The sequence below is a fragment of the Sphaeramia orbicularis genome, chromosome 8 (genome assembly GCF_902148855.1).
Source record: "Sphaeramia orbicularis chromosome 8, fSphaOr1.1, whole genome shotgun sequence".
Classification (NCBI taxonomy): domain Eukaryota; kingdom Metazoa; phylum Chordata; class Actinopteri; order Kurtiformes; family Apogonidae; genus Sphaeramia; species Sphaeramia orbicularis.
In genome coordinates this window covers 50,025,178-50,049,070 of record NC_043964.1, presented here as the reverse complement: position 1 = coordinate 50,049,070, position 23,893 = coordinate 50,025,178, and the positions used below count along the sequence as shown (strand labels likewise).

Below are 23,893 nucleotides of genomic sequence, written 5' to 3'. Positions count from 1 at the left end.
TAGTAGCTTAGGGTTGAGGTTAGCATCCACAAGGACCCATCGTAACAACCTTACACCACAGCCCTGCTGTCAGAAATGACACAGTGCACGTTATTTATTCCACAAGTAGAGAATAGTACGGGCTTGCAGTTATGACTTAATTTAAAGAGCAAAAAAAACCAGTACATATTTGTAGTGGTTGTTTCTGTGTACAGGTACTGAACCTCACACCCTCCACATCAGTATTAGTTCTCCTGTGATCAATTCATGTTGTGTGCTCTTTAAAAAAAATAACTAACTAGAAGCACTCGGAGAGCGCAGACCTCCGCCAAGGCTGATCAGTGGCCCCCCCTGTGGGCCCCCCCCACACCAAGGAGGTTATGTTTTTGCCAGGGTTTGTTTGTTTGTTTGTTTGTCTGTCCATTAGTGTGCAACATAACTCAAAAAGTTATGGACAGATTTTGATGAAATTTTCAGGGTTCGTTGGAAATGGGCCCCCCGTGGGCCCCCCCACCCCCGATCACCACCAAAATTTAATCATTTCTTCCTTATCCCATTTCCAACAAACCCTGAAAATTTCATCAAAATCTGTCCATAACTTTTTGAGTTATGTTGCACACTAACGGACAGACAAACAGACAAACAAGCAAACAAACAAACAAACAAACAAACAAACAAACAAACCCTGGCAAAAACATAAACTCCTTGGCGGAGGTAACTAATGACAGTCAGTACAACAGTAATTCCCATGTTCTGTTCGGTAAAAAGACCTGAGTGAAAGCTTCAGCTCCTCATTGGAAATGGCTGTCTGATGGCAAGGCAAAGATTTGAACATTTTCTAAATATAGTGTACATTTAAACAGCTATTGTTTCCTCTCCAAATTGAAAATGGGTGCTTCTATGAAACTGGTCCCTAAAAGCAGGACATGGGAGCTAAAAATTCAAACCAAATGTAGACTAATGTTATGAAGCAAGTTTGGAAGTACTTCGAGTCTATTTTAAAAAATATATATTTATTAAGATAAAACAGAAACTATTTTTCAGAAATAACAGATTTTTATTTGACACGCGCATACAAAAAAGGACACGACAATTACGAGCTATTATTTTTTTTTAATATCTCTTTATTCTCTCACAGGTACATTTTGGGAATCAAAGTAAATATGCAAGAGAGACTGTTTCACAAAAATGACCGCCGTTTCAAAATTACTTGGAATTTCTATGTCTTTAAATGGCAGGTTCCGCATGTACCGTGAGTGGACACGATGGGTTACACACGAAACCTTGAATGAGACTGAGATTCACGAAAAACCTGCATGTCTGGATTAGAAAAACAATTAGGGTCATCAAATTTAACAGTGTCTTCTTTATAGCGCTATATAAGACCATTTCAAGCCATGTATTCAAGATAAAATGCACTGGCATCTAATAATAATAATAACGGATTACATTTCAAAGCACTTTACATAATTGATTCGCTCTCACATTTACACTCCAGTGGTGGTAAACTACATTTGTATCCACAGCTGCCCTGGGGCTGGCTGATGGAATTCGTGCCAAATGGCCCATCCGACCACCACCAAACATCAACAAAACATTCATACACCAGTGTGAGTGTTTTGCCCAAATGCACAATGGCACAGAGCAGAATTTGAACCACCAACCCCTCGGTTACTGGATGACCCACTCTACCTTCTGAGCCATGGCCGCCCCCTCTAGGTAGCTGTCCCAATTCTGGTCCAATTTTTGGCCCCAATATTTTATCAAAAATGCATTAATTTTAGGATGGCTCAGAGCAAGAATATAATTTTTTTTGCATTTGTCTGAAGTCACCATCCTGGGGGGAAATGTGTCGACATTTCTCTCTAATTATTGGGTCTAAAAAGCTAGCAAAGTACCAGATACTAAAATGAACCCAGTTTCATGGAAACATCAAAATGCAAACAAAACTGTATGGAAACGCACCCACAGCTCACCAATAGCCAACTATTCTCATAGTTTCAATACCTACTTTCTGTATTGTGTGGTTAGAAGCAAATCTCTGTATTTTACAGTCTTTAATATCTGGAGTTAACATGTAAATATGGGATGAAGAATACGAAAGAATGACAAGCAGGAAAAAGCGTTTGTGTTAAATATTCCAGTCAACTGTTGAACGGACTGAGATGGTGCCCTGCATCAATGACCTCTGAGGAGAAAACAAACTACTTACCCAGACCATTCTCACAGTCAGTGAACTCCATGGAATGAACAGCTCGGTCTACTCCGTATGGACCCATGAGTGTCCTGGTTAGAGACAGCAGGAAGAGGGAGAGGAAGACAGAAAACATGACAAAGTCAAAACATGACACAGGTCACTTTCTGACACAGTAACTTCAGAAATCTCAGCAATGGCAACCCCCAGAGTGAAGAAATGAAGCTAATATCAAAGCGACCGGCAAATATGTACAGTAGATGATGTAGTTGTAGAAGATATTGACTCATATAGTGAGGTGATCTAACTTTTAACAGATATTATAAATGAATTTTAACTTCAGGACAAACAGGGTTAATACTTGAAAAACATCCTTATGTCTTTCAGGTTTAAAAGCTGAGAAACCAGGCAGTTCTTTCTAGTTTGACATTGTCAATGAAAGACAGAACCAAATCTGAACAAAGTAAAAGAAGTTAAAATAGGAAATGACACTGAGTGTAGCTGTTGCAATGTGATGAATAATCTTTAATAATGTTTAAAACAGATAAAAGACAATATCGAAAGTACAGTAAACGTGTTGAGAAAAAATTGCTTATGCAGCCATTTATTGAAAATATCTGATATATTTAAAACGTAACCCTCATATGTCAGCAGAAATGCAGAATACAGACCAGCTTTTAGGAAACCTCATATAAACCATGAAAAAAGACATATGTGACATTGTGAAGTAACCTGACATTATATCAAAATAAATATAATTTTTTTTTTTTTTTCCAGTTTTTCCCTCAACCCATGGAGCAGTTTTTATGATTGCGGGCCATACCTTTTTGCTACAATGCACTGCAAAAAGTGATTTTCAAGAGAGGTAAATGTACATATTTTGGGGATATTAAAATGTTTTTTTTCTAGTTTTAAGTGCTGATAGAAAAAAATATCTTGGCAGTGTAAGAATGTCAACCTTGTTTTGAGAACATATAGCTTCCCTTTTCCAGGTCAGAATTTGCAGCTTATTTTGAGCACAAATAATCAAGAAATGAGCAACAATAATGTGCAACATGAGCAACCAATGATTTAACACATATGCAACCAATGTTTTCTCCTTATTTTAACCAATAATCTTCTTTAATTCAAGAGCAATGCATTGTTTCTACATTCATGGACACAGTGACAAACCAATATCAAACATCTTTATTGATCAGTGTCACAATGATTTGTGTTGTTCCAACACCCCTTTTTGCAGACAAAAATTAGAATAAATATAGCCACAAAAGCAGCAATGAACAGGTCCAACTACCAATGACACTTGCCCGTCTCTGTGGTATTTGTTGACAGTATCTACCATCCTGCTGACAGATAAAAATATGGCCCACACCTCTGGATCCAAGAGTGGAAGAGACTGTGGCTCCTTCTACCATGTGAACATAAAGGATCAAACACAACCCCAAGCACTGCAGTGAAAAGGAATCTGTTTCTGTCTTTGTCCTCTGCCGCAACCTCATACCACAACAAATCAAAAATAGTTCCACAGCACAGGCAGCATCTTCCTGTGACCACTTTCATTCACACATAGAGAATATGCACTGCAAAAAAGGGGTGTCTAAAAATAAAATAAAAACACAAAATCTGAGGAAGAAGGGACTCAAAACAAGTGAAATATCTGTCCACGCAGCAAGATAATTCCAGTTAGACAAGATTTCTTAAATTAACCCATAAGGACCCCCCAGTATTACTTTTGTGTCAGTTCCTAAATTAATTTTTCTTTACATTTAAACCTTCCTTAAACGATTATTGTTAGGGGTGTGTATTAGCAAGAATCTGGCAATACAATACAAATCACAATACTAGGACCATGATACGATGTATCATGATACTGTTTACAATGCAATATTTTTTGTTTGTTTTGTTTCTTCTTCTAAGAGAATATTTCCTGGAAAAATGTAATTATACCAGAAATATGCACAAATACTAAACAAATTTATATTTGATTAGAACAGTATTTAATACTATATCACAAAACTTCAATCTGTAAATCTAACATTTTTTACACTTAAATAAAAATAAAATTACAAGAACAAAAAACACACACAAATAAATAGATAAATAAGAGTATGTTTTACAGATAGTATTTTATTATTATTTTTATTATTATGTTATTATATCAGTTTAAGATCCTGCTCAAATGTTCATATTCAAGTATTTGTGAAAAGAATGCATAGTGCACAGTCCTTGAATCATCCGACATCATAACATTATTTTCTCTCAGACAGTAAAAAGTGCTTTTAGGATGAGTGAAATAACCATTATTTAACAAAACAGTGTTATCGGATTAAAAAAATACATGCATGACCTGCAATATCACAATACTACTTTTTAGTACACAAACAACAGAGCAAAATACCCAGTTGAATATAGAAATAATTCCCCCCCAAAAATAATAAAAAACTAAAACATGAACCTCCGCCATATCTCCATTTGAATAAATACCTAAAAATATTGATACAATACTTTTTAATATCAATACAGTATAATGAAATGAAAAATCACAATATACTGCAGAACCGATATTTTTTTTTACACCCCTTTTTATTGTAATATTATCTTCTCTATTTTGTGTTTTTTCTGTTAAAATCAGGTATTTTCCCACATTTAATTTATTGATCATGTAGATATTCTAAAAGCTCAGAGTAAAGTCGATGGTTATTATATCAGAAACAGAAAACGTAAGAAAAAGTCACTTTTTCAGTCAAATCTATCATTAACTGAACATCAACCAAGTGTGTCCGCCCACTGTCACTGATCCAACTCCATGGATTTTACTGGTGAATTAATGTTGTAGAAGATGACGGTGTTTCCACGTTCACTACGGAGCCTCTAAACATCCAAATGGGTCATATCTGATGACCATGAAAAGATGATAAACTGTATTTTACACCAATTATTTACATGTACTGATAGGATTAGTGGATCAACAGTTTAGATCAGTAGATGTTAGGGTCTTTATGGGTTAACTTATGTAGTGAAAACACTGAACTAGCCGGGCATTCTTCAATACATAACATAGCCAGCACCTCATCCCTGAGTTTGTGAGATTATTAGGAGCTGTTTTTAATGAATTTTATTAGCATCTTCTCAACAGCAGCAGAACACAGACACTTCTGACTGCCTGCCATCCGGTGTACAAGAAACCTGATCAATATTTCATCTTGTGACGGTTTATCAGGACAACCTGACGCTCCCACTGGTATCGCTAAAAGAAAACAATGTTCATCCTTTGTACAATCTTAAGAATGAGGCAGAATGACCTAGATATCTGTGTAAGTTTAGAAAAGTATTTTAAGGTCAGGGATAGGCTTAGAACAGAAGAAGAATATGAACAGTATGCATTTATTAAACTCTGTTTCTTATTAAACACAAAAGGTTGACTAATACTGTCAGTATGGGGACAAACAGCCCTAACCCTGCACCGCAAATTATGTGGTTCTTACCAAGATTAATAAAAAACAGAACTTAGATTTACAAGTGTTAGATAATTTATCTTGTTTTAAGAGTTCATTTCTTATGTAAAGTGTTCATACATCTGTAGACACGCTTATTTCTAGATTTAACAATCTGAATTCAAGAAATCTTGTCAAATGAAATTACCTTGCTGCATGGACAGATGTTTCACTTGTTTCGAGTTCCCTTTTTCATCAGATTTAGTGTTTTTATCTTGTTTTTAGACACCCTTTTTTGCAGTGTGATTTGACTGTCTTCACTCTTACGTGTCATATAAACAGACAACATGATTTCTCACTATACCCGCTGTAACCTTCAATGGAACATCAGGTCTGTTTATGAGGCAAGAAATATGATTGTCGTATGTGTCCACTATCTTTGCAATATTATCTGTTCATGAAATTCTCTTAGAGGTCCAAGTGACCTAGACCTTTGGAAACCATGTTTGGATATTAGCAGAGGTGTACGGGATACTTTGTTACCGTATGTGAGTATAGTTTTCAGATATCTGTACTTTACCTGAGGGTTTATTTTTATTTTTCTGGAGACTTTTTCCCTTTTACTCTCTATATTTTATTCTTTACATGTTCAAAACTGGCCTGGTTTTTACTAAACAGAATAATAATAAACAGTAATAATAACAATGAAAACAGCAAGAGGTAAGAAAACAGAAGTGTTGTAAATGATGGAATATGTCCAAACACAAAATCAGCTGAGAAGGATCATGGAAAAAAAGCGTTCTAATATTTCAAGTTGCTCACATTGAAAACTTTCTTAAGGCTTAGTTAACTTTGTAAAATGTCCTACAAAAGCCGACTTTACATTATTATACATTAGATACATATCTGCACTTATTCAGTACTTCTTCTTTTGCTACTATAGTCTTTTTTTAGTATCTGGAGCAAAGAATGATGTTTTTTTTCCAACTCTGAATGTTGCACCAAATCAATTTTTTTTTTTTTTTTTCAGAACAAAGGCAGCTGATCTGTTTTCATTTGTGGCTGCATGTTTTGTATTTATGTAAATCTATGTATTGTATACATACACTGCAAATTATTTGGTTCTATCAAGATTAAAAAAAACCCTTAGATTGCGAAGTGTTAGATAGTTTATCCTGTTTTAAGAGTTCATTTCTTATTTAAAGTGTTCAGACATCTGTAGACATGCTTTTTCTAGATTTAATCTTAACCCATAAAAACCCAAACATCCACTGTTTACCAAAACCATCCACTGATGTAACTGGTAATTACCAGTTGATCCATTAATCCTATCAATCCATGTAAATAACTGGTGTAAAATACAGTTCTTCATCTTTTCATGGTCATCAGATATGACCCATTTGGATGTTCAGAGGCTCCATAGTTACTGTGGAAACACTTATCTTCTACAACATTGATTCATCAGTAAAACCCATGGAGTTGGATCAATGACAGTGGATGGACACACTGGGTTTATGTTCAATTAATGATGTATTTTACAGAAAAAGATGCTTTATCTTCTTTTTTTTTCTGTTTTGATACAATAACCTTTGACTTTACTCTGTGCTTTTATGAACATCAAAAAAAAAAAAAAACACAGCAAAACTAGAGGATTTTCACTGGGGTAAAAATGCAAAATTCAGAGGAAAATATTATAATAAATGGTGATAAATCACTTAGGAAAGGTTAAATAGAGAGAAAAATTCATTTGGGAACTGACACAAAAGTCGCTCTGGGTCCTTATGGGTTTAAGTACAGTGCACTGTAAGCCAATGGATGATATTTATTTACTACTTGAGCCAGTGTCAGATGGATTAAGACTGAAAAATTAGGAAAAACCAGAGCGGTCATTTGTGCCACACTGTTACATAAGACTACCATCATTTCTGCCAAATTCATCTACTGAAGATTACAGTGTGTGAGAGCTGACAGAGATGCTTTTGAGTGACTGAAAACTGTCTTACTACACTGTGACTCAACTAGTTTGTCTTATATTTGGAACCTCACATCTTAAAATATGTACAAGCTGATCGTGAAACAGCTACTTCAATGGCAGTATCTGTTTTTCTTGAATAAAGGGTCTGCACTGATTTATCATTTTATTTCCAGAACACTTTTTTTACCCAGGACTGAGAAACAATGGCTTTTTTCCATATTAAACAAACTGTGAAACTGAATACTAAACAAAACACACAACCTGTTACTCTGCATGCGTTTGTATCTTACACTGGGATTGGGCCAGTCCAAATTTTTACCCCACCCCCCAAAGGTGAGGTAAAGGGTATTGTTTTTGGTTCAGTTTGTTTATTTGTTTGATGGTTTGTTAGCACTTTAGCAGCAAAACTATTGGTTGAATTCATATAGATTGCCAGTGGCCCAGAACAGATGTGATTACATTTTGGGAAAAGTAGGACAAAGATAAAAAAATTTTTATACATTTTTTAAAATCTTTTTTTTCCCATTTACTTATAATGGCTGAAATTTTTCTATGCTGACATCAGCACATGCATCAACATGACAACATCAGATGAATCAATGCCAAAATAAGATATAATACGTGCGGGGGGTGGTTATTGTGCCTGCCACTACTTGTTTCAGTCTGGTTTGTTATGAAGCCATACACTGGTATACCAAATTCTACTGCTATGGCTACCAAAAGCCATGACTACTACAGTAATACTTAACAATGGCAAGAAGCAGCACGATCTTCAATGCTGTTGATATAAAACAGGCAATGCACAATTTAAGTAGCATTCTAATCGGGTTTACCAAGACGTAAGTCCTAGATTATTTAAATGTTGTATGTTTTTCATCTCCTGTTTTAAATCAGCTTCTCATCAGACATGTTGCCATGTTGGTGCAGTACTAGAATCTTCTGTCTCTTCTCATGGTATCTCAAAAACCACATGGAACTTTCTAGTAAACAAATACAGCATGCACTGTGTGCATTTCCCCCATCCCTCTGCTGAAATGTGATCCTCCCTCTTGGACTTCAGCTCAACAAGATCTCACTTATGGTTTGCCAGTACCACACTACCACCTGCATTAGACTGGGCAAAACAGTATACTTTGTGTCATGTATAATATAACAATATGACAACATTATGTTCATAACATTGACACGTTGTTTATTGCTGGTATGAAACAAGTCAGATTTAGTGCAATGACACTGTCACCATCAGGTTACTTATGTAGAATACTTTTTAATTTGTCATAATGACAAATGTTTGTTCTGCAGGTTTGAATAAATCAAACTGGTTTAAGCTCCTAGACCACATCAGACCAGTGACCCAACTCTAGTTCAAACTATTGAATACATATTTAGAAAGATAAAAAATTACACTCCTGAAGCCACTTACTCAGCTGAAAATATTACAATTTATCAAATTTTCAATAAATAAGTTAAAAAACATAAACAGAATATTAGCTAAAAAGTATCTGATGCTGAGGTTAGTTAGATATGAATGCTGCCTGTTCGCTGTTAACTTATTAGTATTAAGATAATGGCTAACGCTGCACAATCCTTTTATCAGTAGTTAAGTAAAATAACTAACTGAAAAATGTCCCACTCTGACATGCTGCATAAAATATACACTGATATGAGATACTGTTTGCAATTAGGTTACGACCCATAAGCTCGGTGAGAAAGTGTTAGATTTATATGAATATATAAAAGTAATTTACAGCTAGATGATAGACCAAGGAGGTGTGTTTCTATGTCATCTCTCAACAGCTCACTCCCAGTTTAGATGTGGATTTTTAAAAGCAGCAGAATCCACAGCACTTATGTTTTGTAGCAGCTTTTGTTCCAGATGGATGTGTGTAATGTGATGACCTGAGGGCAGCTGAACTGGTTTCTGGATACTGGGTTTGCCTTTAAAAACATACGTTCACACACTTTGCATCCTGGTGGGTCAGCTGTTGATTTGAGAGGTGACATTCTGTCCCACATCTCACCATGGTTCTTGATACAACAATTGTCAGTTGTCACATGCCCTTAGAAGCATGTCCGAAATAAAGGCTTCAGGGTATCTTCCATAAATTTAACGCAGTGGTAATCAGAAGACTATATCGTGAATTCCATCACCATGTAGAAGAACACTGATACTGAACCACAGGAACAATTATTTACGGTCATTATTATAATTCACAGAAAGCAAGTATCTGAGAAAAATCGAGGTGCACAGAGCCATACTGAAGCTAACTGCATAAATATCCCATTGGGTGTGTTTCAAACCTCAGAAAACGACCGCACTGAGCACCAAAGGCCTTAAATAAAACAGAGCCTGTTATCCACTGAGGGTCTTTCTGAGGACACGCCGTCCACTCACTCAGCTAAATGAAATGATTTGCAGATAATCACTAACAACAGCCAAGACTAACTCATTAATTCTGTTGGAAATATTTTGTCCTGGGTCTAAAAACCAGATTTTCCTTCTGGTCCTTCTAGTTCCAGAACAAAGTGTACTGGCATATTATGACATAATAATAGATATGTATAACTAATCAACGTTGGACATGATGGCCAAGAATAGGTTCAGTACTCACAGGCATAAAATCATGTATTTAAAGATTTAATTAGGTTTGGATTCATGTATTCTATACAATATGGGATTTTTACATATACAGTTATTTATGTATTGTGTAAAAAAAACTCAGTAGCTTTTGTAAAAACAAAAATATATGCTGTAAATATATGTTGGTAGCTTTTTTAAACGCATTGACAAAAATCTGGAAAAATAATGGACATGAATTAAGAACACACAAGCATATGCAAAAAAAAGAAAAAGTTAGAGTAGGTAAAAAAAAAAAAAAGCATTTTAGAGTTTCACATTTATAACAATATAAAACAATCTACAGAAATGGCTATCAAAACAGGCTTCAATGACTCAGTTAATGATATTCAACCAGCAGTGAAACATGTTTGATTAACATGTGACTTCAAATAATGTTATGTGTCACTGAATATAGGATTTGTACTGATGTGCACAAGGCAAAGCAGCCATAATATCATCATCAGTCAGAATATTCTTCTATCTATCTTAAATTTCCCTTGGGATTAATAAAGTATCTATCTATCTATCTATCTATCTATCTATCTATATGATGGCATTTAATGTTGCATGGGATTGTGGGACGATAAGGATATATAGATACTAGTATGTTGATTCGTGGGGATCCACAGGTTCTAGATGTGGCAGTTTTAATGCTGTTGTGTATTTGTGCATGCTGTACCACATTTGTCCAGCAGTCACCGCCAAAGCATTCTGGGCAAAGCAATGTGATTGTAAGGCTATTGTATTACAAAATATCTAATATCTCCCAGAATACTGGTCGTATTAACTTGCCATTTTCGCTAGTCCCTTCCTTGACCAAAAATACATAAGTATGCCAAACTGCAGCAGTCAGCTCTTTCTGGATATTGTGTGAATCCCAAGACACACACACACAGGCACACACACGCACACAGAGGCCACTTGACTTTTATAACATAGATGCAATAAAACAGTTTAATCATCAGTTCTTTTAATATTTAAATACCTTAAACTGAGAGATCATGCATATACCAACCTGACCCCTCTGATAATTTCATATTTGATATCATTTAACATTAATTCAACATTATTCAAGTCTCACAAAAATGACTGTTTTGACAGTCATCACACCAGCCAAACTGCCCTGACCATTTGTAAATCACACATTTTTGGAATAAATTCTCATTTATATTCATCCAAATGACCCAGATGCCATGTTGACTACTATCAGCAATCAGAGCAATTTACAGTGAATTCCTTTGCAGAATTACACTGCATTTTTGTCTACTTTACCTGAGGAAAATAATTAATATGTAAGATTCTGAAGTGAAAAAACAACGTAAAAGAGAAAAACTTAGCAAAAGATGCAACAATTAAAAATGTCATAAACGACCAAAATGTTCAAGACACAATGAGTCAGTTGTAAAGGATGCAACAAGATGAAAATGTCATAAAGACGCAACAAATAGAAAACATCTCAAATGACATAAAATAAGTAACCAAACAAAAATACACCTGTAGTCTCTGTTTTTTAGATTGATCTTATTGTTTTGTTAATTTTATTTATGATATTCTGATTTAATATTGTGAGTATCAGCTGAGTTCTGATTCAACAGGATGAAAACACTGAAATAGAGTTGAAACGATTAATCGACTTGAATTGATTAAAAATAATGTTTTAATTACAATTCTCTGACTGAAGCTTTATTTCCTTCATTACACTGATGCGAAATATTTGTTTCAAAGTTGTATGTTTGTTCCATCTTAAGTTGTTGGTAAGTTGAATCCAAATGTGTTGAAGACTGCAGTTGACACATTATTTGTAGATGTCATTTGACTTGTGTGTTGTTATATATATCTATAGATTTTTCTACAATTTTATGTTTTTTTTTTTGTTTCTATATATCTGATATTTTTTGGATGTTGTTTCAGCTGGTTCTGGAATAAAGAACAAGTTGTTTGTCATTTTCAGACACATTTTTCCTTGCCTATTCAAATAATCATTTTATCGAATTGAATCGACGCAAACAATCGATAGCTGCAGCTCTAGCTGTCAATATCAACAGAGATCTGACTCAACAGGATGAAAACACTGAAACATTTTCTATGTGATTTAGCTGGACAAGTAAAAACATCGCAAATGACATAAAATAAGTAACCAAACAAAAATACACTAGTAGTCTGGGTTTTTTTAGATTGAGCTTATTGTTTTGTTAATTTTATTTATGATATTCTGATTTAATATTGTGAGTATCAGCTGAGTTCTGATTCAACAGGATGAAAACACTGAAATAGAGTTGAAACGATTAATCGACTTGAATTGATTAATTGATTTTAGGCTTTCTGCCTCTCCCTATTCAAATAATCCTTTAATTGAAATGAGTTGAAGAAAATAATGGATAGCTGCAGGTCTAGTTGTCAATATCAACAGAGATCTGACTTAACAGGATGAAAACACTGAAACATTTTCTAAGTGATTTAGCTGAGCAAGTAAAAACATCTTAAATAACATAAAATAAGTAACCAAACAAAAATACACCAGTAGTCTGTTTTTTTTTTGTTTTGTTTTTTACATTGAGCTTATTGTTTTGATAATTTTATGTATGATATTCTGGTTTAATATTGTATCACCTGAGTTCTGATTCAACAGGATGAAAACACTGAAATAGAATTGAAACGATTAATCGACTTGAATTGATTAATCAGTTTTAGGCTTTCTGCCTCTCCCTATTCAAATAATCCTTTAATTAAACTGAGTCGAAGAAAATAATCGATAGCTGCAGCTCTAGTTGTCAATATCAATGGAGATCTGACTCAACAGGATGAAAACACTGAAACATTTTCTATGTGATTTAGCTGAGCAAGTAAAAACATCTTAAATAACATAAAATAAGTAACCAAACAAAAATACACTAGTAGTCTGTTTTTTTTTACATTGAGCTTATTGTTTTGTTAATTTTATGTATGATATTCTGGTTTAATATTGTATCACCTGAGTTCTGATTCAACAGGATGAAAACACTGAAATAGAATTTAAACGATTAATCAACTTGAATTGATTAATCGGTTTTAGGCTTTCTGCCTCTCCCTATTCAAATAATCCTTTAATCAAACTGAGTCGAAGAAAATAATCGATAGCTGCAGCTCTAGTAGTCAATATCAACGGAGATCTGACTCAACAGGATGAAAACACCGAAACGTTTTCTATGTGATTTAGCTGAGCAAGTAAAAAAACAAACACACACAATAAATAGACTACTACAAAAACAATAACAGGCTAACAATAAATATAGACTCTATTACCTAGAGCTGCAATATGGCTGCATTCCAACAGAGTTCGTTTGTTTCAGCAGTGGGACTGTGAGTGGGTTTTAACTGACCCTGTCATAAACAGTTCGTGGTCGTGGATCATCATTAGTACGTGAAAGGTCAGAATAACCTCCAGCACGAGCGGTTTACATGACAGATGGACGGGGCTCGGGCTATTCTAAGGAGCGCCTTAACACAATAACACGCACACACTTCCAAATTCCAACCGACTACTGACCTCTCTAATGCATCTGTTAAAATGTTCCAGAAAACTGCTTTTAAAAAGAACTGTTAAAAATGCAGCGTCGCGTGCTTTTCTATCAGCTTCAAAGTGGAAACAGATGCGCGAGCTCGGGCGCGCGTTCGTCTTTTTTTCCAAAGTCTGTTTAATCATAAAACAAAAACACAAACAAACATCAAACGTATTTCTCTTTTTCTTCACTAAACCGTGGAGCTAAAGCAAGCACAGCACAAAAAAAAAAAAAAAAAAACAGAAACACTTGATGAAAGTAGACAAAAGGTACCGCGCGGACTGTGGGAGTCCACTGGGACGGGTCCACGCGCCCGTGTTTCTTACCTGCTAATGATGACAGCTCCTTTATACATGACTGAAAAGGTTGGCATTTTGACATGGAGACAGCTGCTGCGGGAAAGAGGATGGACAAGCGGACGGACGGTCGTTTTGTCGGTTTATTGGTCGGAGCGCGTTCCCCAGCCGTCAACCCTCCACCATCAGCCCCATGGTGGTCTGCGTGGTCTGCGTGGACGGGCGCAGGCTGCCTCTAATAGCACTTCACCACAGTCCGCTCCGACCGTCTCCACCTTCACCCTCACATTTAATCTCTTACATAACCAAAGTCGCCGAAAAATTAAAATAGAGAGGAGGCAAGGGGAGCACAGTGAGGCTGGAAATGATCTGGACTGGCTTTGAACAACACTACCTGACCCGGGTCTGCACTGGTAGGCTTCATTTGTTGCGTTAAGTTGCCTAAGCACAGAAGATTATAGAGATGAAGCGGTCCATTATATTTTTGCTCCGATTTTTGTTCAATGATTATTTGAACAGGCGAAAAAAGTAGTAAGAATGTGGAAAAACACATCTGAAAATGTCCTTGATTCCAGAACCACACTGTAAGCCCGGAAGTTGTATTTACTAAAATGCTTTAATTACAATGTACTTAAATGATTTAAGTTTAATGACATTACTATAAAATGTTCAGTATATTCTACTAATTTATTCTACCTGTTTTTAAATCACATCTAAAAACGCACTTTTTCTCATTAGCTTTTAATCAGTGAGTGACATGTCTGTTGTTTTTAACAGATTTTAATGTGTCTTTGTTTTTATGATGGTTGTATTTTGTTGTTCTTAGCCCGCTTAACACCCTGTGTTATCACTAGTTTTATTTACTTATTTAATCCCTTGTTTTATGTTTGGTGTACAGCACTTTGGCCAGCTGTAAAGTTCTTAAAGTGCTTTATAAATGAAGTTGGTATGGTATGGTAATTTGTAGACATAGTCGAAAGCACGAAAAACTTTCAGTTGAATGGATTTTAATCACTCAGTTTTAGTCATGACCATACCTTTTATCTCCGCATTGCATTGTGGGTATTGGGCATGTTGTTGAAAATGTGTTCTTTTTATGTGCAGGGGTTCAGCGGGGTTGTGGTGTTAGTGTTAATTTGGATTTAATGTGTGTATGTCAGTGTTTATTGGCCTTTTTGTGTTTGTTTTTGTAGAGCTGCACCATGAGTCAGAGCCATAGGAAGAACAATGGGTTTACTGTTCATCTTAGATTACTTTTGAGACATAGAAATTCTTAAGGCCTTGCAACATTAAAAGCATTTCTTGCACTGGCAAATGACATTGATTTAACTTCCATACTTACTACAATATATTAATTTGCAAAGCACACAAAATACTTTATATTGCAAAAGATTTTAATTTAACTCAACTTGGAATTGAGTAAAATGAACTGATGATATCAAGTCTAATGATTATACAAAGCAATTGCCATTACAACAAATTTGAAGTTAAATTAACATGGCATTTAGTGTATTGTACTTAAAATAGCAATTCCATTCAAATCAAGCATTTAAATTTAATACACTCAAGCTTTCATTACTCATTACTTCAATTTTTTAAGGCAACAAGTTACCTGAGATTTTTTAAGTAAACTCAACTATCCGGTCTTATAGTGCAGCCAAAACAAAAACCACAAAAAGTGCAAAAGTAAAAGGATATATCATATCTAGAAATAAAAATAACTTAAAAGTATGGATAAAAATATCTATAGCAGTGTTTTTCAACCTTGGGGTCGGTCGCCTGAAATTTCTAGTAATTGATTAAAACAACAACAACAACAAAACTTACCAATAAAAATATATAGTGAGTTGACAGAGACAATCCCAATCCATAAAACATGGCAAACTGTGAATCTGAAACTGAAGCACTGTGGTTCTGTTTATCTATCAAATGTTCATTGTGGTCGGTTTCAGATGCTACAGCTCTTTCATAATTCATAGTTTGTCATAGTTCAGTATTAATTGTCAGCCTTGTAAATACAAGCTGGACTGACTGTACATATCCTGACCAAGGAAAATAAAATTCTCACTTTATTCAGTAATCTACACCTGGCTTTTCTGCCTTCATCCATAATAATGTACATTATATAGACTAAATGTCATCTAAAATTAATGTTTATTTGCAACATAGTATAACAAACTATTACATGATCGAAAAAAAATTAATTTTAGCAACAAAAAAAAAAACAGTCTCAGTTTTGAATGTCCGGGGTCGCCAGAAATTTGGGATGTTAAAATGGGGTCACGAGGCAAAAAAGGTTGGGAACCACTGATCTATAACCTAGATAGGCTTATAGATCACTGTCTATATAGAAATAACAACAACAATGGCAACGGCGTAAAAGTATATATATAAAATATCTATGGCTATGTAGAAATAACAATAACATAAAAGTATAAGTAAAATATCTGTATATTGTTAACCTGGAATCATGGAAGTCCCAACCTCTGCTCAATGGACACTGAAACTGTTCCTAAAATAAGGACTGAATGAAAAAAGAAATCTTTCAGGTTTTCATCTCCTGATGTCTGGAACAGGCTTCATCTATGACAGGGGTGTCAAACTCATTTGAGTTCAGGGGCCACATACAGCCCATGATATGAAGTGGACCAGACCAGTAAAATAATATAATGTATAAATAATGTCAACTCTAAACTTTTCTCTATGCTTTAGAGTGAAAAAGTATAGATTATATTATGAAAATTTTTACAATTACAAGTTATCCTTTACAAAATGTGGACATGAACAACTATTATCAACCTGAAATGTATGAAGTAAAATAAGTGTAATTCTAACAGTTTTCGTGTTCATTACAACTTACAGATCACAGTGGATCTACGAATACACCAGACATTTTGGAACAAAATTGCACTTCATGTTCATATTTGTTCAGGTTAATTAACATTTTTTGTGAAAGGAGTCTGTAAATCTAAACATTTTCATGTAATGTTACTTTTTTACATTAAAGAAAGAGAATTTATTTATTCTTTTAAAATTATTAATAGGTTATCATGACAGTATTTTACTAGTCTGACCCACCTGAAACAGAACTGGGCTGTGTGTGCTTGGGTATGCTTTTATCGTAAAATGTAATGATGTGACTGTTTTGCTGCCATCTTGGCCAAGTCTCCCTTGATAAAGTGATCCCCCTCCTCAATGGGACCAACCTGGTTAAATAAAGGTTAAATAAATAAAACAACAAACAAGGCGGTGGTCTTCAACAAATTTGTATCCAACTCACTAACTTACTAACACCTTAAAATGGAACTAACATACAACTTTGTGGTGATCCTGGCGTCATATGTGTCACAATAAGCATTAGTGTAAAACACAACGGCAAACCAGTTTTTACCAGCAGAGAAATTAAGGAAATGAATCTTCAATTCAGGAAACTTGTAATTGAATAATTTTTAAATCAATTTGAGTCGATTAATCCATTGTTTCAGTTCAAAAATAAATCTGTGAAATACCCAGGATGACTGTAAACTGACTCACATTTTGTCTCAGTTACATTATCATGAGGATTAAGTTTTTTTTTTCTCCATATAAAAATCATGGGAAATGGAAGAGATTAATCTACAGATTAAATTCATGTCCTAATAAACATTTAACATATGCAATGTAATTTCAGCAGTGGTTTAATAACCAATCCAAAAAATACCAAACAATGTATAGTATGAAAGCACACTTTAAAACAAATATTTCCTGTAGCATGAAATTCACAAGTGCAGGTTTAGCCAATGACGATTTACAGCGAACAGGAGGGGGTTCATCTTTAAACACATTAATGCATAAATGTCCTGCATTTAGAGGCAGCATTTTAATCCTACACTGACATCCATTATTTGAATTGTCATTTGTTATTCAGGGCACCAACGCTTGTTTAAATTGTGTTTCATTGCTGTTCTTTCAAGCTGCAACTAGCAATCGTTTTGTTAGTTCATTTTATTTTTGGAATATGATTCATTATTACAAAGGAGTATTAGGGCCAGACTGAACATAAAATGTGGATATTTTGAGAATAAAGAAAACATTTGAAGAAAACTCTTGGTATTTTTTATATATAACCCCACCCTCATGTCCAGATATGGTCATTTCTGCTTCCACAAACCCAAGATGGTGACAGTCAAACTTAAAGACAGTTCACAAACCAGTGGGTGACTTCACAGAGGTTATGTTCACTTCTTAGAGTCTGCAGTTTCCATAAATTGGCAGGAGAATTGGATGTGAAATGTTGCAAAAAGGAAGAAAAATAGAAAATGCAAGTTAAGCATGTTTCCATCAACAATCTGTTGTGACTTAAATGTAGGTGATAAACTGATTAAAATAATTAAAAGTCAGCATAAGAACTTTGTTTTTACAAATTCGAGGATATTTATCAAAATTTAGTAGTTTCCACCAGCCTTCATTAATGTGACATTGATATAAATGTGATAGCAGGTATAGTTCAACAGTGTCAGTAGGCCAGTCTCTGTCATCATCATATTAACTAAACTGTAGTGATTTAGTGATAATCCTGATTATTTTATGACTTACACAATAGTGATACATGTCTTTATCTACCTGTGTAAAAACAAATGATTAAAATAACATAAATTATGTATTTTATCGTTAGTTCCACACAATTAACTCATTCTTTTTTGATAACATCATGTTTTCTCATTCGTCTTCTGCTTTGTGTTCATTTGAGGATAAGCACTGCAGTTGTTTATTTTGATGTTGTACCTTGAGGGAATACTTCAGTAATGGGCTTTGTACATTTATATCTTATTACATGTATGATGTTCAGTTTGTATAACAAAAGGCAGGGATCAGGGATATGATTGATTTTACATGTCTTAAAATCCTATAACTTCATGAAGTGGATTTAACAACTGTGAGACTTGTGAAAGAAAGTTAACAGATCAGACAATAATATGTTTAACTGCAGTAATGAGTATGATTTCAATATTGTGACAGCTCTAATCATCAAGGAAATTTAAAATCACCAAATAAAGGAGAGAGAGAGAGAGAGAGAGAGAGAGAGAGAGAGAGAGAGAGAGAGAGAGAGAGAGAGAGAGAGAGAGAGAGAGAATGTGAATTTAGCATGTTTGCCACATTTCATAATCTATGGGAATAACTGCAAAAACACTGGAAACATCTGATTTCTAATGAGTCACTTGGACAATGTGTCAAAAAATATGTTTATGCCTATCACCTTATGGGAAACAAGATGCTCTTGATCAGACTGACAAAGAGTTTTGCCAGTAAAACCAGATCCAGTTAGTGATTAAATTACCATTAAATACCATTTGGAAATAGTATTGAATTAGAAAACTCAAAGGTTTGGTGTCCATCTGGTTTTACTGGCAAAACTCTGTCAGTTTGATCAAGTACTTGTGGAGTTTTCATCTTTATCTATGGTTTGGGCACGTGACTGTGGTGCATAAAACAAGATGATCAGTGTAGTGAAGTCTGCATGACAAAAAACAAAACAAAAAGCCACTAAATAATGTTTGCGGCACTTTAGCACACATGAAACCCATGTTAACTCTCAAAAACACATAGATCCTACACCCAACCGTAGACATGTAATTTGAGGACAGTGCAGCTGTGTTTCTGTTATAATACGTGGTGTGCTCAACTTCAGTTCCGGCAGAGTTGAGTGCTTTGTGCTGCTAACTGTTGCTCCAGCAGGATGTTAAAGTGTCATAAACAATTACTCATTCATTCATAATTCCATCCTCTACCGTGGCGCAGTTAAGTCTGAACACTCTTCACCAACCAGGAAAGGGAATTTGAGTGTAGTGATTACTACTACGCAGTAAAATAAATGAGTGTTGCTGCTTTATCCCTGGCATGTGGACACAGCGAACATCCACAAACACATCCAGCCGCACACAACACGAAAGCAGTTGAAAACATACCTTGCAAAGCCCAGCGGTACTTTCAACCTTTGGAACATGTCGTATCCGTTATTGCGGAAACAGTCAGACGCCTGATTTTTTCCGTTAGCACTGGCTCTGCATATCCTCTGTCATGATACACTGCCACTGCCAAGCAGACAGTATGAAGAGTGCCAGCTGATGCAGAGATGATAAGCTTATGGCAAAAGGATAATACACAAATCCATATGGCACAGCAACAAGCTAAATATAGGCCTTTATAAGTGGGCTTCTCAATTACTCCAAACATGAAGCACAGCTTTATCTATAATTCTCTGCACATATTCTCTCATTTTCAGCCTGCAGTTAAATACATGGCACTGTCAGTCAGTCAGTGCCTTTAAAGCAGCGCTTAACTGATGTATTTACCTCTAAACACTTGGGGGCAGCAGAACAATTTCTAAACACAAACAATATTATTGCAACGGAGCCTATGTTGAAAGTGTGCAAACAAATATTCATGTACCTGACCATTATAAATGATATAGTATCATGTATGTATGTAGGACACTGGGAAGTGGGAATTGTCCCTTTCAACCCCTTTGACCCTTTATCAGACAAATGACTATATTTGGTCATTTCACATTATGAGATACTAGTCGCTTTTCCATTGACCCTCAAATTGCACAAATATAACTTGCGCAAAGCCCTCTACATGATCAGTGTGATATTTTTGTTCTTGAAAAACCTAATGTATACAATTAAATACATGCAATACACAGATAATCCACCAGGGGGAGGAATTCATTCACCAGAGGCCTTTCCAGTGACACTACAAGACTGTCATTAATGAGGAAGGAGGCAGAACTTTGACAATTTTGAAAAGGAATTAACGATTTGTTAGACATGTTTGTGTTATATTATGTTTTTGTTTGTCCAAAAATAGTAATATTTGAGCACTGAAACCCGATGGATCAAATATGATACAAAACTGAAACTCATACATAGAAATTGATATTTGAAAATATTTTTGGGGGTTGTTCACAAGGACCAATAAAGGCTCCAGTTTCAAAGAACTGGATTTTCTGTCAATGATTTAATGTCAGGTTATAGGCATGAGTTTTGGTCCTAACTGAAGTTTATAGAAAATATACATGGTGACTTGTAATTTTAAATTTTTCAGAAAGATGTCAATGATGCAGAAAGATAAAGATGAAACAACAGAAATACGTAAAACACATAAGATGACAATGACATTAAAATAAATGAAAATGACACAAAAGACAAAACCAAATGAAAATATCTTCAGTCTCTGGTTTTGTTATTTAATTCTTATTTGCTAATTTTTGTTTGAACAGCAATACTACATAACAAAAAAATGAGTCCACTCATATGAAAATGAAATGAAAGAGAATGAAAACACATTGTAACCGTCAGCTATTTCTTGTTTAAAACTTTTAACATTTCATTAATCAAGATATAGAATATTCAAAATTAATACAATGACAAAATATTTGTTTGACATCTAAAATATATATATAAAAAAAAAAAGGTAAAATTCACCAAAACAACGAAACACCGAATCATTTTGTTGAAGCTGAGAGTATGAACAGAATGAATCCTAAACACAAAAGATGTGCTTCATGACACATTTCATAATAGCTTGATTGCCCAGCTCTATGAAAAGGCATTTATTTCAGTACTGTGTGACAGTCTGTAGAGGCTCTATGATACTTGAATCTTTAGCCCTTTAAACAGATCCTCTACAAGTTGCTGGTATAAAACATTTTAAAATATATAACTTTAATGGTATAAAACTTTACAGAAAATAAAAACAAATAAAAAAAAAAATACTACACATTTATTTGGCTGTGTTGATGGTTATTTCTGTTTTTACAAGTTGCACTGATTGATCTTTTCAATATGATCATGGATTATTAGGGATGCACCGATACCACTTTTCCCAGACTGAGTACAAGTACAAGTACTTACATTTGAGTACTTGCCAAGTACTGATATGAGTACTTAATAATCCCATTCCAGTTCTTAGTTCCTTTTGTAAATGTGCTTTATTGTCGTTGTCATTAGTCTGACTGGAACAAAGTGTGGCTACTGACATTTATTGTGTTGGAATGAGCGATCCTCAATTAATCCACCAGGGGGCGCCACTCTTAATTAGCCATACTGGACAAATACCACGAAGAAGAGGAAAGTTTTTTGAGGAGAAGAAAGTCAGTAATAACTAGAAGCACTCGGAGAGTGCAGGCCTCCGCCAAGGCAGATCAGTGCCCTGGATTTGGATGAAAATTTCAGGAAATGTTGATACTGGCACAAAGAACAAATGATTACATTTTGGTGGTGATCAGGGGTGGGGGCACTGATCTGCCTTGGCGGAGGTCTGCGCTGTCTCCTCTAGAACACCAGTGTTATCAAACACTGACTCAAACTTCACTTTGTGGAATCAAACACCCAGTTTCCTTCAGTTTAGGGTAACAAACTCTGACTTTACACTACTTTTCACTTTGCACGTGACCTAAAACATCAATTTGTGTATGACAGAACGTGACAAACATCGAGAAACATATCAAAACATACCCATATTATGGATAGAGGACTTCCTACAGGACTTCCTCAGCATGTGGTGGTCAATGGTTTTAAATCCAGAAACATGATTTTAAACACTGGATTCCCTCAGGGCTGTTTTAGCCCCCATTTTATTCTCCATCTGCACAAATAGCATGTCCTTTTTTAAGTATGCAAATTACATGGCCTTGGTGGCCATGAAGAATGGGTACTCTGTCTGCATACCACCCAGCAGGTGGACACCCTGATGTCCTACATTAAGGAGAGCTCCTTGGAACTCAACATCTCCAAGACAAAGGAGGTATGCTGTGCAGGAAGGTGAGCACCTGATCTTACCCACCTTCTTTTTGAGCCCCTGAAACTGCAGGGACAGGCAGTGGAGCAGGCAGAGGCATTCAAGTACCTGGGCACAATGGTGGATAACCTGCTGTCCTTCTCCCAGCACACTGACTCTGTCTATAAGAAGGCACAACGACACTTGTTCCTGCTGAGGAAGCTTAGGAGCTTTGCTGTTAGGAGGGACATTTTAACAGCTGTTAACAAGTCACTCATTGGATCGGTCCTCACTTTCAACATCACATCCTGGTACAGCTCCATCTCTATCAAGAATAAATCAAAGCTTTCCTGGTTCATGAATCAAGCAAATAAAATAACTGGCAAAACCCAGGCTCCATTATCAGAACTCCATACCCAAGCAGTCACAAGGAAAGCCAGCCTCATCACAGCAGATCCCACTCACCCACTGCACAAGTCCTTCCAGGTTATACCATCAGGTCACCACTATAAACTCCCCGTCCAAATAGAACACTTACTGCAATTCTTTTATCCCCTCTGTCATAAATATTTTAAACAAACCATAGCTCATAAATGATCTCCAGCACACGCACTTTACCATGTTGCACATTTTAGAGTTTTACTTGAACTCTGTATAAATGATTTATGTTTCAGTATTCTTTTATCTCACTAGGTTTTTAGGAATTTTGTGTTTTTGTGTTGTGTTTGTTTGTTGTATGAGCAACGTCTAAGATGATTTTCTGCCACAACAGATAATAAAACTTTTTTTGATTCAGATTCTGATCCATTTGATGAACATCCACATTCATGTGGATGGAGCATCACTGTCTGTGTTTCTTTAACAAACAAGACCTTCAATCTGCTGTATCCTCAATCTACCTGGAACTTCCTGATCTGTTATGAAATGGACACCTGAGCTGACTGATGCTCTAAGAAACTACTTTGAAAGAACTGATTGGAATGTATTGCTAGGAAGAGAACAGAACAGTACAGATATTGACAGAATGACTGAATCTATTACTGATTGCATCAAACTTCTGCAGCAACAATATCATTCCTACAAAGACTGTATGCTG

General features: G+C 35.3%; 1 protein-coding gene across 3 annotated transcripts in view; it reads right to left on the bottom strand.

Moving 5' to 3' along the window:
- LOC115423686 (syntaxin-binding protein 4) overlaps nucleotides 1-23,893 on the bottom strand; it is a 129,838-nt gene that overhangs the window by 68,873 nt on the left and 37,072 nt on the right. Inside the window, exons 1-2 of one of the 3 annotated variants that reach the window (XM_030140634.1) lie at nucleotides 19,983-20,228; nucleotides 2,192-2,265 (exon numbers count right to left, since the gene is read on the bottom strand). In XM_030140634.1, the coding sequence (XP_029996494.1) occupies nucleotides 2,192-2,265; nucleotides 19,983-20,020 (112 nt within the window). In that variant the 5' untranslated portion in view covers nucleotides 20,021-20,228. Of the gene's footprint in view, nucleotides 1-2,191; nucleotides 2,266-14,067; nucleotides 14,265-19,982; nucleotides 20,229-23,893 lie in introns of those variants that run through there. The other 2 variants (XM_030140633.1, XM_030140632.1) reach the window with 2 other exon arrangements.